The sequence below is a fragment of the Sminthopsis crassicaudata genome, chromosome 5 (assembly GCF_048593235.1).
Source record: "Sminthopsis crassicaudata isolate SCR6 chromosome 5, ASM4859323v1, whole genome shotgun sequence".
In the NCBI taxonomy this organism is placed as follows: domain Eukaryota; kingdom Metazoa; phylum Chordata; class Mammalia; order Dasyuromorphia; family Dasyuridae; genus Sminthopsis; species Sminthopsis crassicaudata.
In genome coordinates, this window is record NC_133621.1 from 187,455,076 (window position 1) to 187,471,684 (window position 16,609).

A 16,609-nucleotide genomic window follows, 5' to 3' on the forward strand; every position below is an offset into this window, starting at 1 on the left:
CACTCCACCCCACACGGAGCAGGCAGCAGAGTTTATCCCCTGGTCCTCCCAAACCAATAATGAGTCTCACACAGCCAGAAGGGGGTGGGCATATTTATGTGTGTACAAGGATATGTTGAAATCAGTACTTATGTCCCCAACCCCAGGCCCAGCATCCAGGCAGAATGGGCCCAAAAGTCCCGCCAGTCTAGTAGTCTTAAGACCCCTCAATATCAGCCATGTCAGGTCTGAGACTTATGCTTCTTCCTGGGGGGAGGCTTGGTGGAGCTGGGAGTCCTTGCTGTAGGAGTCCGAGGGCTCTTGTGAACAGACTTCCCATTCTGGAAAAGAGTCTTCTTAGTCGGCTGCTGCTGGGCCTTTTTCCTTGCAGCTCCTAACTGCTGCACCTTTGCCTTTCCAACTTTCTTGGTCTTCTTAAGCTTAGGGCTGACTTTAGGCTGGGGGACCCCTTGGGCTTTAGTTGCAGAAAGTCCATTGGTCATCCTGGAGTCTGTGGAGTCTGTAGGATTGGCTACTGCATCACCTGGGATTGGAGTGAAAGGATTGTATGAGTTTGGATGACATTGCGTTAATAAAGTAGAAAAAACTAATATAGGCCACTTTGAAGCAAAATGTAATAAAGGAGCCAACACTGCATATAACTGAAGCATGACATTTTATCTGTTATTCTTTTAAACCACTGTAAAAAGTACTCAGTAACTTGATGCTTTCCTTGTGGACTAAATGACTTTTGCAAGCACTAAAATGATTTTTAAAAAAATAAACTCCAAAAGTTTCTTGGATGTCTTGCTTGGATCACTTTCTCAGCATTCAAACCAATGACCTGGCATCTGGAGATACCACCTTAACTTCTGTGATTCTGATCTCAAAATGAACAAGAAAATAATTTCAAAGTTACAAGAGTAAAAAGTTCATTTCAGAGCCAAGACGACCCAGGTTCAAACACCACTCCTGCAAGTCAATTAATTTATCAGTGCTCTAGGCAATTCTTTTAGACCACAAGAGGCAGAGATGAAAGGAGTTTCTTTATCCCAGATATCCCTAAACCAATGTAAATCTCAGGTCCAGCCTTTATCTCCTCAGAGTTTAGATGTTCTCCTGCTGGCAGCTCTCAGGGGTAAGTGCCATCCAGTTAAAAAACAAAACAAAACAAAACAAAACCAAAAAAAAAAAAAAAAAAAAAAAAAAAAAAAAAAAAAACACCCCAAAACCCACAAAGCCAGGCAATCTAGAAAGGAAAACACAATTCCCATTTCTTTAATGTAATTAGCCAGCTAAACAAGACAAATACAGTCACCTGGTTTGGGGAATGAAAGGGAGAAGAAAGTAAAATTCTGTTCTGTTTAGATTCTACTTTGAAAGGTACTAATCTGGGAAAGTATGCTATAGTCTGACTCTTGGTCAGAAGATCAAGTTTTGAATATTTTTCTAGCTATATGAATGTGGACAATACTCGAGTCTTAATTTCCTGATTAAAATGGTGAGATACCTATCCTTTACTACTTAAGTTACGATGAAGAAAGCACTTCCTAAGTTTAAAGCACTATTATAGGAATTTATTAAGAATAAAGCACACTAAGGAAGTATTTTCATTCAAATAGAGTAGGGAGTGGAAGACATTTATGGAGCTTTCCAAGCAAGCAAGAGACACAGGGAAATGGGTCACAATTTTGTGGCTAGAGAGAATTTGAATAAATGAGAACAGATTTCTTACTTGTCTTAGATTGAGGTATAGCATTGGAAAACTTCTTGAACTTGGCAATGAAGAAGCCATCCATGTTGTGGGTATGGGGGTAGAAACGCCTGGTAGAGCGAAGTGTGGGATGAAATCTCCGCTCTCTAAAGTGGGTAAAGCCCTCTTGGCCAAAGTCTAGCCCTGTGGGTACCAGCCGCACATTTCTCTTCTTCAGGGCATATTCTACCACACATTCATTTTCTTCTACCTGAGATGACATCAGAAGTAAGGAGAAAGAATAAGATGGAGCTGAAGGGCTATCAACAACTAATTTGCTCCCCCAGCCACTTCTGCCCACACTCCAATGTAAGATGCCCTACCGTAATGGAGCAAGTACAGTAGACAATGTAGCCTCCAGTCTTGGAAGCAGCATTAACAGAATCGATAGCACTCAGAAGCAATTCCTTTTGGATATGAGCACATCTCTTGATGTCTTTATCATCCTTTCCAGAAAATGGGAGAAAGAAAAGTCTGTGGTTTAAACAGGTTGTCCTCCCTAAACAGTTTAACATGCCAAAGATGACATGTTTTTTTTTATGCCAGATTCATCCCCTTCCATGCCAGTATCTCTTTCCTCCAAAATATCTATTCTGTCCCTTTTTCCTCTTCATCCTTACCTTATTAGTCTTCACAGATGGGTCCTTAGAAATGATACCAGTGCCACTACACGGGGCATCAAGCAGTACCCGATCAAAGCCTCCTACCACCTGGCCAGGAAGAAGATGAAGTGGTAGTCAAAAGAACTCCTCCCTATTCAGCATGGCTCCCCACCCCAAGTTCTTATAAATTACAATCAAAATTAAAACATAGATACCTGGAAATGTGAACAGATTAGGAGATATAATAGAGAAACAAAAGTGGCTCTAAATCTAACCTTAGGGAAATGACGTCCATCATCATGGCTTATGATGGTGTTGGTGACCCCCAAACGGTGCAGATTGCCTACAACACTCTTGAGACGCTCAGCATTAGCATCATTGGCAAGGATCACTCCCGTATTCTTCATCAGTTGGGCTATAGTAGGTCATCATCTTTCAATTTGTGCTTGTGTTCCTATATCAATTACCTGCCCACCTTTGTTACTAGCTCTACTCAATAAACAGCCAAATTAAATCCCAGTACCTCACACATATAATTAACTAGTTATCTCAATCCAATATCCTAGATGACTGTATCCCACTTTCCACCCTCAAGGTAAAATAAAGATTCAATCTGTGGATTTGATTTTCACTTTTACAGAAGTACTTTCTGGCGTACAAACTGGTCCTGACACCCATGGGCTCACTTTAACCCCCTTCTCCCAAAGCAGAGTACTGAATGAAGATATACTTCCTGGGCTAAATGAAATGTCTCTACTGTGCATTTCCCTACCTATGTAGCTAGTTTTGCCCCCAGGAGCACAACACATATCCAAAATACGCTCATGTTCCTGTGGTGCCAAGGCAATGACAGGCAGCATGCTGGAAGCACCCTGAAGAATGTAGTGCCCTGCCAGGTACTCAGGAGTGGCTCCTAAAAAGATAAAAAGAAGCAGAGAAGGGTGGGATTCGTGGGATTCTACAAACATTAAAGCACATAATATAAATATAAACAAGACTGGAATTGCACATATGAAAACACAGGCGCTGACAACCTTGTGAGAGGGTAAAAGATGTACACAAAAATCTCTGATGGGGCACTGGGAGACAAGAGAAGCTCTTCTGCCTTTCTAGAAAACAGCGAAACAGAAGCCACTCACCAATGGGCACAGAAGAATCATACACCACCAGTCCGGTCTTTGACCATTTACCCAAGGGATCCAGATTCACTCCACGGTTGATCAAGGCCTGGAAGAGAAAAGTGCATGTCAAGGTTGCAGGCACTGCAAGGTCCAGGGCAGAGAAAAGTTCAGGAAGGTAGCTTAGGATGTGGAAGCCTGGTCCTAAAAACGAGGCACTAGCACCACCCTACGTCTTCACAACAGAAAACTCTCTTCACCTACCATCACCTTCATTGTGTCTCTCTGGTCTTAGCCTGCATCCCTCCTCATCATTTCCATGGAAACAATTTTCTCCCAGAGGCTGCTTTGTTTCTAACTTTGTAGCCAAGTATCGGGCTTCAAATATAGAAAATACTTGTATTTATTTGTTTGTTTTTTGCTGAACTGAATTAGCTAAGGTGACCTTAGTCCTTATATTCCTTTCCTTCTTAAAGATCCATTCCCAAGAACACATAAGATACTTAGACCATACCAAAAGCACCAATAATCTGTTGCAAGTTTCCTTGCTGTACAATAAAGCTCTAAATCACCACTCTTGTATCAATGAACCACACTAATAGAAGGGACCCCCTTTAAATGAAATATTTAGAATGGCACTTTTACTCTAACTGTGCTGTTTTATATAAGATTTCATACCCTACAGATCTCTCTATACTAAGATTGAGAAACGATAGCCCACACTGGAGAGTCTACCGTCTAGTTTTGTATAGGTTGTGTAAATAAGGTTTAATAAATATTTAAAATTTAAGTGGTATAAAAACTGGCAAAGGCAGCAAGACCCTATGTTGCCCACTATGCAGAATAGCCCTCTTCTCTCGAGATTTGAGACTTATGGGGATTTCATGGACTATATAATAAAATCTGTACATACTAGAAGAAAACTAACAAGTAATAAACCAGCCTCTGTTTGAGGAATCCACTTCTTCAAGATAACCCACTCTACTAACAATCAACTCTAATTGTTAAGAAGTATTTCCTGACATTAAATTTAAACTGAACTCTTTACAATACAACTTCTATCCATTGCTTAAGATTTTGATTTCAGAGCCAAGAAAAATAAATTTAATTTCATCTTCATACAACAGCTTGAAAATATCTGAAGACAGCTATTATGTCTCCTATGAATCTTTAAAGGCCAAGCTTAAAAATAAGCATTCTACCTTACCCCCCCAAAAATCAACAATTGTGCCCATATATAATAGAAGATTTATCCCTGAGTTTATTTGAAATGGATCCTCCTTGAGATATTTCCTAATCAATTCCACCCTTCACCTGAGCCAAATCCCGTCGACGGGTTTTCAGGGTGTTGGTCCTGAGAGTGATGGGTCGAGGAACCTCATTAGCTTCAAGGAACTCCACTAGCTTCAAAGAAAGAAAGGAGATTAGGATGGCAAAGGACTAGGTATAACAGAATATAAACAGCAATGAGGCAAAATAGCTTGATATAGCATAATAAGAAATATAGGTAAGAAAAGGACCACAGCAAGATGACTGGTATCACTAATACCTCAGAAAGAGGGAAAATGTCCATTATCTTGCCAATCAGGAAATCTCCATAGGAGTAGTATGTTGCCAAGTCTTTCCGAAGTCGGCTCAGGTACTCAGTCCGGGACCGACCTTCCTCTCGCTGAGACCCAAAATCCCGCAGCACCCCAACAATGTCCTGGATTCGCTGGTGTACAGACTGCAGATCTGGAGCCTGGGCACGTGATCATGCTAAGGAACATCATCCAATGTAATCTGACTTATCCCTATCTATTTCAAACCCCCTTTACCAAATCTGTCTCCCTTGCCCCATCAAATTGCACCACAGACAACCCCCTTCCCAGTATCTATTCTAAAAGGATATTCTCTTCCTCTATCTCCTTGCCAGAGGGCAATACAAATTTCTCATCCTTGTCCAAGTTGATTTGAAGATCTTCATTTTCTTCATCATCACTTCTGGATTTTGGCTGGGGAGAATGTTCCACTTCCTCCTCCTCATCATCATCATCAGTGTCTTCTGAACTCCATGGACTCCTGTAAATTGCCACAAGTCAGAAAGGGGCCTTTAGAGAGCAAGAGATCCCAGCTCCTAGCCTCTGTCCACACCCACAATTAGAAGCTCCAAGACATACAAAGTTTCTGCTTCCTGGGCTCTCTGCTTCTGCGCAGCCTTCTCAATGGGCAAGAGCTGTGGGCAGAGAGAGAAAACAAGCACTTAATGCCAACTTTAGCTTCTTCAACATATCACTTTGTTTCCCCTTTTTTTCAACAGTTGTTGTAAGGTTCAAATGAGACTGTGTAAAGTACTTTGCAAACTTTAAAGTGAAATATGAATGTTATTGGTACTATTATTATACACCTGCACATATCAGAAGAAAGAGACAGAAGACAGTGGGACCAACTAAACCAAAGTGGGAACTGGTTGTACTTAGGGTCTTTGTCCTCAGGAAGACAAAGAAAAAATCCTTAAAAAGAGTAAGGAAAAAATTCAATGAAAAGGAACTCACCCTGAAAAACTCTCAAATCTTACAAAGCTATAATTATTAAAACTATCTGGTATTGGATTAAAAAATATATCAATGAGACATCAGAGAAATCAAGAAACAGAATCAAATGCCTGTAAGAGATCAGTTTGATAAACTCAAGACAAATTAAAAGAGTAATTTAGTGAGAAGAAATTAATTTTGTTCCACATCTTAGACTATTTACTATAGTAAATTCCAACCACATCAATAATATCAATTTTTAAAGTTTCTCAATTAAGGTGTGAGGAAAAAAAATTATGATACTTACTAGCTGTCAAAGAAACAGAAGAAATTTTTGGAGAGAAAACTGATGAGATTTGATCATATGAAAAGACAAAACAACAAAAAGCAATGCATTCAATTGAAAATACAAGGGGAAGTCTTCAAAGTAAATAGGCCTTACAAATGGCTGACAACCAAAAATCTAAATCTGTGATTTTCCCAAGAACCATAGAAGAATTTGAAACAATTTCCCAAGGAAAACACTAAACATAAATTGTTAATGATGTCTTGAAAATTTTTTTCAAAATTTCTAATGATTAGAATACAAACTGAATCACCAAATTGGCAAATCAGTAATAAGAAATTCAGTGTTCAGCAAGTTGTAGAGAATCGAATTATTTTTTAATTTTTTTAAATTAATTTTATAATTATAAATTTTTTGACAGTATATATATATGCATGAGTAAATTTTTTATAACATTATCCCTTGTATTCATTTTTCCAAATTTTCCCCTCCTTCCCTCTACTCCCTCCCCTAGATGATAGGCAATCCCATACATTTTACATGTGTTACAGTATAACCTAGATACAATAGAATATGTATTATTCTAAATGTATGTAAATGTATAACATTTTGGGAGACTGCCAAAAAAAATAACTACAAAACCTAACATATTCTTGCTGAAAGGAGATATACTTGCATAAAAATATCCATAAATTGTTTTACTTTTAAAAGAGGCTAAAAACAACTTCCATATGAGATAGGATAAAAGGTAAATAAACTATAGTATACCAACCAAATGGAATGCTATTCTATTGTAACAGAGAAACATAAGGCTACACAAAGGGATGTAGAAAGCAAAATTAGAACACATCGTATGCTATAGCTAACTACAAATTATGGGGAGAAAAAAATAACCAAACCTTTCCACACAAGTAGGAAAAAGCATCACAAAGCACAGAGATGTTGATCATTCTTTGGTTAAATTAAAAGCTAATGTATTCTTTGTCCATTTACATTTGTTGATAGTTATTAAAGATATTAATATACTGATAGCACTTTAAAGTCGCAAAGCACATTTCTCAACACAACTCTCTGAGGCAGAGTACAAATGTTTATTGTGTTAAAAGCACTGTTTAAAAAAAAAAAAAAAAAGAAGGAAAAGTCAAAAGAGCTTACATTCTAACTTGGGAGAAAACATGCATGTGAATCTATTGACATAAAAATTAATTCTGGAGTCCAGGGCCAAATATTGGAGAAGTAGGTATCCATTTCATATCCCATTGAAAACTTCCTGTACTGAGCACAGAGTTTGGTGACATGTTCATGACAATATTAGCCCTAAGACTTATAGATGGATCATGGAGACAGTGAATAGTTCAAGTATGGCTTTAATGCAAAGCTGTGAATGGTGGAAGTGGGAGTGTTTACACTTAATCCTATAGGCAATTAATGAGAATTTGTCAGAGAAGGATGTACGATGTCAAACTTGCATTTATGAAAAACCACATTGGTAGGTGTGTAAAGAACCAGAAATATGTCTGAAGTAAGGAAACCAGAAAGGAAGTTATTGCAAATAGTCCTGGTAAGAGGTGATGAAAGCCTGAACTAGAATGATGATCGAGTGAATGGGGGAAAAAAACTTCAAATATACAATGGAAATAGAATAGGATTTGGCAAGTGATTAAGTATGTTAGTGAATGAGTGAGGACCAAAAAAAAAAAAAAAAAAAAAAAAAAAAGGGACAAAGGTGTCAAATCTAGGTGATTAAAGAAGTGTGAAATCTTTAACAATACTAGAGAAGTCTGAAAGTGCACTGGGTTTCTGAGCAAAGGTAAGTTGTTTTTTGAATCCCTTTAGGATATCTATTTATACTTGAATATGTGTGTGTGTGATCTTCTTAGAGATAACTGGATTCAATAAAGCTGAAGTCAATCAGAAAAGGCATATGGATCCTTTGGTCCATAGTCTTGAGGTCTATTCACAATCAATAGGCATGACAATGATAATGAAATATGTCCCAAGTCTCCTAAATACAAGTGTGACATTCTTTCTACTACTATGCTATTTCTCATAAAATAAAATTTCTCATAAAAATAAAATCTTAACTACTGAATATTTGCAAAGAGGTTTTCCTTAACAATAGAGCTGTAAAACAAGCATTCTGGGGGAAGGACAGATTGGTGTAAATAGTAAAATTCCAATGAAAATTCTCTCCACCAAGCACAGAGATCTTGGAAAACTTGCTCATGGTAACACAAATAGTATATGTCAAAAAAAGGACGTATGAAGCCATGTCTTCTTAACTATAAGGATCACTAGTCTATCCACTAAACCATGTTCCCTCTTATTATCATAGTACATATTAAGAGATAGAACCTACAGGCATTATCCTCATTTTGTAGTTGAGGAGACATACTCCTGAGAGATTAGAGCAGGGGTTCTCAAACTACAGCTCCAGCCAGCTGAGGACGTTTATGAGGCCCCCCAGGTTATGGCAAATGGGCTGAGGGGGGAGACAGTGTGAGCTTTTGTTTTACTATAATCCGGCCTCCCACAGTCTGAGGGACAGTGAACTGGCCCCTATTTAGAAAGTCTGAGGACCACTGCATTAGAGCATGCTTATGACTGCACAGCTCATTAGGTGTCAGAAGTGGAAGTCAAACCTAGGTCCAGTGGTTTTTCCTACCAAAATTAAGTTTAAAAAAATTCCAAGTGAACAAAGCCCCATCCTGAATGCTTACCTCATCATCTTCATCACTTTCTTCTTCCGAGGCCACACCGTAATCATCCACCATGTCCTCTTCACTATCCATGGAAGCCCAGCCACCTCCTTCACTCCCGGAATCATGGTCCTCAGAATCCTCCTCCTCCTCATCGCTCTGAGGTGGGGCAGGACGTTTTCTGCCCTTGGCAGGGATAAGCAATGCCTGACTCCCGGTTTTGAGTCCAGGAGCCTTCGGTCCCTTTTTCCCAGAGGGCTGGGCAGCACCTGCAGGGACCACAGGTGTTAAACAGCATCCTAGCCAGCTAAAGATTCCAAAGGTTGACCTGAACGATCCAACAACCCCACTCCCTCCACCAAACTTGGAAACCGTATCTACCTTCAGAATATTCCACACCTGCAGCTGTTTCTCGGAGACCGTATTGGCCCACACCTATCACGGGGCTTTTCTCAAACTAACGTCCCAGTTCTGCTCTCACACCAACCTTTTGTTAGGGGCTCTGGCCTAGGAGATTGTTTCTTGGTTTCAGGCAGCCCCGCAGACTCCGATCTCCTCTTGGCTGCCCTGAAAAAGTGGAAAGCATGAGGACCTGCCTCTTACCACGGGATTGTGACAATTAGCCTCCTCCTCTTCCCCGGGCGGTCCCCAACTCACCTCTTCCGGGCCCGGCTGGAGAGTCTCTTCCCACCTTCATCGTCCACTGTTAAAGACAGCGATGAGAAGTAGTTACAGGGGAAGCACAGCGGAAGCGCGCACCACGGGGCGAGGGGGCTCTGAGGAAGGGCCTCCACACCCAATCAATAGCCGGCGACCCGAGCCTTCTTTCCAGACTCCTCGGCTACGGGCACGGAGGGAAATGTCCGCGCAAAACGACCGCAAGCCGCTTTGGAGAAGGATGCTAGCACTGGGGAGGCGCAGGGAAGGTTTCCGGAAGGGTAATGTGACACACACGGTACAAGTGGGGAGAGGGAACAACGGACGGCTCCTTAGGGAAGGGCCCCCCAGGGAGCGGCATTAGAGGGGTTCTCACCTGGCGGCAGGAACTTGGCGAGCTCGCTCTCGGCGCCCCTCTGTTTGCGGGCCTTTCGGCCAGGGCCGCGCCTCTCCTTCTTGGTGGGGTCCAACTTGCGCCCCATGACGCTGGAGCATCAAGGACGGAGTGGGGTGGCCGAAGCGGCAGGGCCCCTGTCAGCGGGCTCCCTCCTCTCTCTGTCAGCCCGAGGAAAGCTAGGGTAACCAGAGATCTCCTTTCCCAACCCAATCCTGAGCTCCGGGGTCCCAAGGAACTAATGTCCTCGGTCCCCTAGGCTCCTAGAGAGCCTGAACCCAACCTTACCAAGTCAAGAAACGGGTCCACGTGCACCTACGAGTGCGCAAGCCGCACGCCCCACAATCCGGAAGTGGTTTTACGCAAACGTGCCAACGCAAGACACTCAGCCTCCGGCGGGCGGGCCTCGCCCCGCCCCTTCCGCTTGCTACTTCCGGCCCGCCACTTTCTTAAGTAATCCTCTGGCCAGCTGCCTAAGCTTTATAGGAGTTGCCTTCCGTCTTGCGCGCGTGCGTTGATAATCCGATCCCCAAACGGGTCAGTCAATCAGTAAACGTTGATTAAACTCATGCCGGATCACCTCCAGTCCTCTTGATCTATATCTTGCCTCTCGACCCGGATAGCTCTGGAAGAGAAGTGAGGCAGATGACCTCGCATAGGCCTCCCTCACTCAAATCTAATTCACCTCAGCGCCGTGACTTCACCTCCCGGATGTCACGGTCCTCCTCCAGAAGGACCGTCAAACCACGACGACAGACATGCACTGGGAACACAAAAGAAATATAAAAGGAGGCCCGCTCCGGAAGGGATCGCGATCCCATGGAGGGGGGGGGAGGGAGACCGCTAACATCTATGCACAAAACGGTCTGCGGATGGGATGCGGTCGAGATAGTCCGAGGGGGGGAGGCGCCTCAGCACTGAGGGAGGCCACGGAAAGGCTTCCAAGATGGGATTTTAAGTGGGCCTTGGGGGAGCGTTCGGGGCCTGCCGCTCAGCCTGGAGGCGGTCTGGAACGTGGAGGTGGAGGCCTGCATTCCGGAAGAGAACTTGGGGCTGGGCAGGGATAAGACTGAAGGGGGCGCAGCTTGTGTGGGCTTTGAACATCAAAGGATTTAGTATTTGAGGAGGCGCTAGGAAACCAGTGCACAGTCAACTTGAGGAAGAAGCAGTTTGACAGCAGGGTGCGGGAAGGATGTAATAGCCCAGACGTGATTAGAGGCCTGCCCGGTCAGAGACAATGGATCCGGGGATAGGTTGGCATGGTCTTGGCGACGGGGAGCGAAAGAGGAGGACTCCTACGCTGGGGCCTGGGAGGTGGGTGACACACCTTGGCAGTAATAGGGTAGGTTGGAAGGGAAAGTTCAAGTTTGGGCATGTTGATTCGGTTCAGAATGCCTACTAGGGCTGTGAAACAAAACCAGAGGACTGCAAGAAGGAATAGCTGGATAAAAACTGAGACTATCAGCGGAGATGGTAATTAAATCCAGAGCCATGTAGCCCATTGACTGTCCTTCCCCCCACACTGATTCCCTGGGGAATACTGTTTCTATGTCACCTCTTCCCCCCCCCTTTACTTCAAGTCTAACTTCCCTCAAAGACTTGGCCCAAATCTCATCTTCGGCGAGTTCCTTCTGAGATCACCTCCCATTTACACAATACACATCATGGTATGTAGTCATTTGCAGGTTACTTTCCCTGTTGCCTAACACATGGTAGGCAATAATAAATGACTGCTGAATTTAGCATGTTAAAAAGCTAATTTTCTTGATCAATAGGATGATTTCAGAAAGGCCTGGAGAGACTTACCTGAACTGAGGCTGAGTGAAATGAGCAGGACCAGGAGATTATTATACAAGGCAACAAAAAGATTATGTGATGATCATCTGATGGATGTGGCCATTTTCAACAATAAGATGAACCTAATCAGTTCCAATAGAGCAGTAATGAATTGAACCAGGTACACCCAATGAAAGAACTCTAGGAGATGACTATGAACTGCTACATAGAATTCCCAAGCCCTGCATTTTTTATTTCCTTCACAGGCTAATTGTACACTGTTTCAAAGTCCGATTCTTTTTATACAGCAAAATAACTGCTTGGACATGTTTACATATATTGTATTTAACTTACACTTTACATATTTAACTTGTATTGGTCAACCTGCCACCTGAGGGAGGGGAGTGGGGGGGGAGGAGGGGAAAAATTGGAACAAAAGGTTTTGCAATTGTCAAAGCTGAAAAATTGACCATGCATATATCTTGTAAATAAAAAGCTATTTTTTTTAAAAAGCTAATTTTCTAATGGGGAAAACAACAATGCAAACTACAAATACAAACCTAATTCTCAGATAATCTGAAAGGGAAGGCACTAAGAGGAGGGACAGCTGAAACATGAAAACAGCATGAAGACAACCTAGATGAAGGAAACATTCCAGTCATGGAGAAAAGCAAAGAAAATGCAGTTAGAACTATCTAGTCCAGGAAGCCAGTTTCATCATGGACTGGTCTAAAATATGTGGATCAAATGCTTAACGTTTGTCTGGCCTCTAAAACTAGTTTTGTTCTTCCCAAGTTACAATTTTTCTAGAGAGGAAAGTAGAAAGTTCTAGAGAACACTTAACACTGTTATTCCTTTTCTTCCCTTCATCATAACCCACTGCAGGGCCTTCCATCCCAAAGCAGGTTATATCTCAACATTGCAGGTGTAATAGAAATTAGGTAAGTTTGATGGGAAAAAAAAATTCAGATGCTTACTGTGACATTAGGCATCTCACTATTATCTCCTAAAGTGATTACTTTTCACTTTTATAGAATAGTCAGGAATAATTTAAGGCACTATAAATGTGTATGATAATCAAGCATCATCACAACCACAAATTGTCACAAAGGAATATTCTTCAGAGTATAGGAACAAACACAAAGGCAAGGCTAAAATACAAGGAAACTTTTATTTTCAATTTTTATGAAGTTTTTTTTTTTTTTTTAATGCTTTTGGTTCTTTTTCTTTTTTTTTTTTTTTCCTTTTTCCTTTTTTTTTTTTTTTCTTTTTTTCCCATTTTATTTCATTCTGGCCGCTCAGTGGCTGGAGCCGCTCGGTTCCTGGTATTAAAAAGATGCCAACGGAGGTAGCTGTGTCTCGCCCAGGGGCCCGGCCCATCCGAAACCCCAACAAAAAGAAGAAAACAAAAAAATAAAATAAAAACAAAAGAAATTTCAGATCATTTTCTCCGAGCTTGGTGAGAACCCACAAGAGTTTATGTGTAACAGACGTTACAGTGGGGAAGAGGCCTTGAACCCGGAGAGGGACTGGCCTGCCCTCTCCCTGCAGATGGCGCCGGCGCTACTGCTGCATGTCTCTCTGGCAGGAAGGTCGATGCAGCCCCTCACTTCCTCCCCCTTCCCAAGTGACACGGGGAGTAGTTCCTTTATAAAATGAGGAAGGGGTGGAAGGAAGAGGGACTCAAGTCCCCAGAGGAGAAGCTTGGGGCAAAAGGGGGGGGAGGGTCACTGCTCAGTGGTAAGGTGGTATCATCAACCTAGATCTTCACTGCTGCTGGGCTACCTGTAAAGGATATAAAGAGAGAGTGAGAAAATTCAATACTTAATTCACTACCACTTTTCAAAGTGAGCAGGTAATGGGGCCTAACCAGTCAGTCATCAGGTAAAATCTAAGAAAACTACAATTTCCATTTCACACCCCATTTGGGAAGTTGGCTTTAAAGAAGCCTACCTGCTGTGGGGTGGGTTCAGGGCCCCGGTTTGCCAGCCGGCTGAGGATGTTGCGCTCTGACATCTGTAGCCGCACAGCCACAGGGGGAATACGGGCAATTGTGGCTGGCAGCCTTGTGACATCAGCCTTCATGTCACTCAACAATTCCTCCAGTTGTTTCAGAACTACAAGAAGAAAGGCATAAGGGTGGGACTGTAAGTGGAGGTGGTTGAGCTCTAAGCTCTATCAAGGGAAGCAGCTTCCCCTATTCCTCCTCTAACCTCAGTGAATAACGGATCATCATTGTGCTACTGGGGACTAAATAGAAAACTCAAGTCTCTACTTTCTCTGTAGTCTTCCAAACTCTCCTTGAATCACCTTTATTCTATATATTTAATTTAAAGACTCAGATTCAGAAATATTAGAGACTTTAGAAGTTATCTAGTCAGACCTCCCTCATTTTATAGATGAAGGCCTTCTACAGAGATGTACTGATATGCTCAGAACCAAGAGCTGGAATTCAAACCCAAATTCCAAAATTCCATTAAGCTATCCTAATTCTACTTTCTCTTGCACTATTCCAAATTCCTCTGAGTTTATGAAACTCTAAGCTTCTTTTCTCCTTTCTCTGGGCTTTCTTCTAGTTCCTACTACATTTCAGAAGCTTTTTTCTTCCCTTCATTTACCCTCTCTGCAAAACTTTCCTTCTTCAGAAAAATTTTCTTTAAGGGGAGAAAAACATGCTACTCTACCTAAAAATTTGAAAAAAAGAAAAAAAAAAAGAAAAAAAAAAGTAAAAAAGTAAATATATCCCAACAACAAGAAAAAAATGTTTAAGAAAAGAAGAAAATGTTTAATCCTTCTCCAGACATTCAAGCAGAATTTTATCTAATGTATCATTATCACCACCATGACACTAAACACTAAGGGTTTAACACCATTTTTTGATGAAAAATATATTGGCTATAATTCTCTGTACAGCTATCTAAAGGCAAATGATAAAGCCTCAGCAGAGCACCTTAGACATCCAGAAAATCCACTAATAACAGTTTTAGAAACTAGAGAGAATAAGAAGAATAGGCAGGCGAGCCACTGGCTACCTTTGTGCAGGACAGCATTAGCTGGCTTATTTCCTGCCATTGACTCCTTAGACAGGTGCTGGTGGCTCTCAGCCAGGCATTCCACTTCGGCAAAACGGGTATTGAGTGCCATGGAAGGATGGGAAGGGTCCTCTGACATGTTCAGGTAAGCTGCTCGACGCAGTTGCTCCTCAATCACCAAGGCTTGTTCCAAGAGCTTGCCAGATTGGAGAGAAGAGGAAAACTGGATAAAATATTCTGTTTGCTATATGTACAGTTTTATTGGTTCTTAAAGATGGTTTATTTACAGGAAATGGAAGGATGGAAAAATAACCATTTATTGAACTTCAAAAATATGCATGTTTAAAGGCACTGGGGGGAGATCATTAACAAAGACATAGCCCTTGCCCACAAGAATTTTACAGTCTATTACATGAACTGATGCTGAGTAAAATGAGTAGGATCAGGAGATCATGATATATTTCAACAACAATACTATATGATGATCAATTCTGATGGACATGGCTCTCTTCAACAATGAGTTGAAGCAAATCACTTCCATTTGTTCAACAATGAAGAGAACCAGATACATCCAGCAAAAGAACTATGGGAAATGAGTGTGAACCACAACATAGCATTTCCAATCCCTCTATTTTTGTCCACTTGCATTTTTGATTTCCTTCTCAGGTTATTTTTACCTTATTTCTAAGTCCGACAAAATAACTGTATGGCTATGTATATATATATATATATATATATATATATATATATATATATATATATATATATATATATATATATATTGTATTCAACATATTTAACATGTATTGTTCTATCTGCCATCTGGGGGAGGGGTGGGGGGAAGAAGAGGAAAAATTGAAACAAAAGGTTTTGAAATTGTCAATGCTGAAAAATTACCCATGCATATATCTTGTAAATAAAAACGTACATATATATAAAAGAAAACAAGAAGGAAAAAGGTTTTCTTCTAAAAAACAAGGCCAATCAATAAGACAAGGAATCCTACTAAAAAGGACAAAGTACCTGTTGTGATCTACATTAATGTTCAGTTAAAAAAAAAAAAAAAAAAAAAAAAGGAATCTTACAATCTAATGGAAGAATTAACACTAAAGGCCTTCTTGTCCATTTTTTCCTATATGAAGCTAGTTATCAAGAAAACAGTAGTTAAATGCTTTCCCTATTAGAGAATAAGAAACCAAGAAGCATCTTTTTCTTAATTTATACCCTTTTAATCTTCTGAGTTAGCTTTTTGTTTCCCTACCAATTTCTCACTCAAGGGGTGCCTCCCCAAGATTCAATCTTTGGCCTACAGAATACATTCTAATTTGTTTCCAGTCCTGAATGTCTACTGTATTTCAATCTTGTTTCCAAATGCCTGACAGACATTTCCAATTATATAAAAATTGGCCATTGCAACCTCACAATTCAACATAAATAAAACTGTACTTCTATCTTTTCTACAAAATGAGTGCCCTTTCTTGACCTTCCTATTTCTGCTACTGATACTATCATTTTCCTGATAACCCAGACAGACTCAAGAATAGTCTTTTAATCCTCTTCTCCTTTCTCTACTGCACCTATAACATCCAATCCAATTCTTTTTTTTTTTTTTGGTTACATCTCTTCTCTGTTTCATTTCCAATACTACCAATCTAATCTAGGCCCCTAACTCTTGGTATACTTAAGTTACTCCAATATTGTCCTCTGCAATTTTTCCATTTTTACTATCATCCATTTTACAACATTACTGAATTAATCTCCCAAAAACACTCTAAAATAATGTTATTTCCCACTACTCAA

At 41.0% G+C, this 16,609-nt stretch overlaps 2 protein-coding genes across 10 annotated transcripts in view; both read right to left on the reverse strand.

The window, feature by feature from the left end:
• Nucleotides 1-75: 75 nt before the first annotated feature.
• NOP2 (NOP2 nucleolar protein) lies at nucleotides 76-10,405 on the reverse strand. Of its 2 annotated transcripts, none has more exons than XM_074266742.1 (16): nucleotides 10,290-10,405; nucleotides 9,984-10,180; nucleotides 9,608-9,653; nucleotides 9,438-9,517; nucleotides 8,972-9,219; nucleotides 5,612-5,667; nucleotides 5,344-5,513; nucleotides 5,002-5,201; nucleotides 4,767-4,856; nucleotides 3,474-3,561; nucleotides 3,107-3,247; nucleotides 2,610-2,749; nucleotides 2,353-2,442; nucleotides 2,056-2,178; nucleotides 1,715-1,943; nucleotides 76-523 (listed from the first exon to the last, which is right to left on the reverse strand). In XM_074266742.1, exons 2-16 carry the CDS (start codon nucleotides 10,087-10,089, stop codon nucleotides 222-224), a joined length of 2,109 nt encoding a protein of 702 aa, XP_074122843.1. In that variant the 5' UTR covers nucleotides 10,090-10,180; nucleotides 10,290-10,405; the 3' UTR covers nucleotides 76-221. The 2 variants fall into 2 exon arrangements, with proteins under 2 accessions (XP_074122843.1, XP_074122842.1); XM_074266741.1 differs by having other exon boundaries at nucleotides 9,984-10,162; nucleotides 10,290-10,390.
• Nucleotides 10,406-12,929: 2,524 nt separating this feature from the next.
• Nucleotides 12,930-16,609, reverse strand: part of CHD4 (chromodomain helicase DNA binding protein 4) — a 32,961-nt gene continuing 29,281 nt past the window's right edge. For 4 of the 8 annotated variants that reach the window (XM_074266738.1, XM_074266735.1, XM_074266732.1 and 1 more), the window contains 3 exons: nucleotides 14,810-15,005; nucleotides 13,731-13,894; nucleotides 12,930-13,562 (listed from right to left, as the gene is read on the reverse strand). In XM_074266738.1, the coding sequence (XP_074122839.1) occupies nucleotides 13,545-13,562; nucleotides 13,731-13,894; nucleotides 14,810-15,005 (378 nt within the window). In that variant the 3' untranslated portion in view covers nucleotides 12,930-13,544. Of the gene's footprint in view, nucleotides 13,563-13,730; nucleotides 13,895-14,806; nucleotides 15,006-16,609 lie in introns of all 8 variants that reach the window. The other 4 variants (XM_074266736.1, XM_074266739.1, XM_074266734.1 and 1 more) reach the window with 1 other exon arrangement.

What these genes read in the sequence shown, in the direction of transcription:
- NOP2 (XM_074266742.1), bottom strand. Translation starts at nt 10,089, where the DNA reads ATGGGGCGCAAGTTGGACCCCACCAAGAAGGAGAGGCGCGGCCCTGGC. An exon ending in GCCCAGGAAGCAGAAACTTT is followed by an intron (nt 5,514 to 5,611) that starts GTATGTCTTGGA and finishes GGCAATTTACAG; the next exon opens with GAGTCCATGGAGTTCAGAAG. An exon ending in ACATTTTCCCTCTTTCTGAG is followed by an intron (nt 4,857 to 5,001) that starts GTATTAGTGATA and finishes CTTTCTTTGAAG; the next exon opens with CTAGTGGAGTTCCTTGAAGC.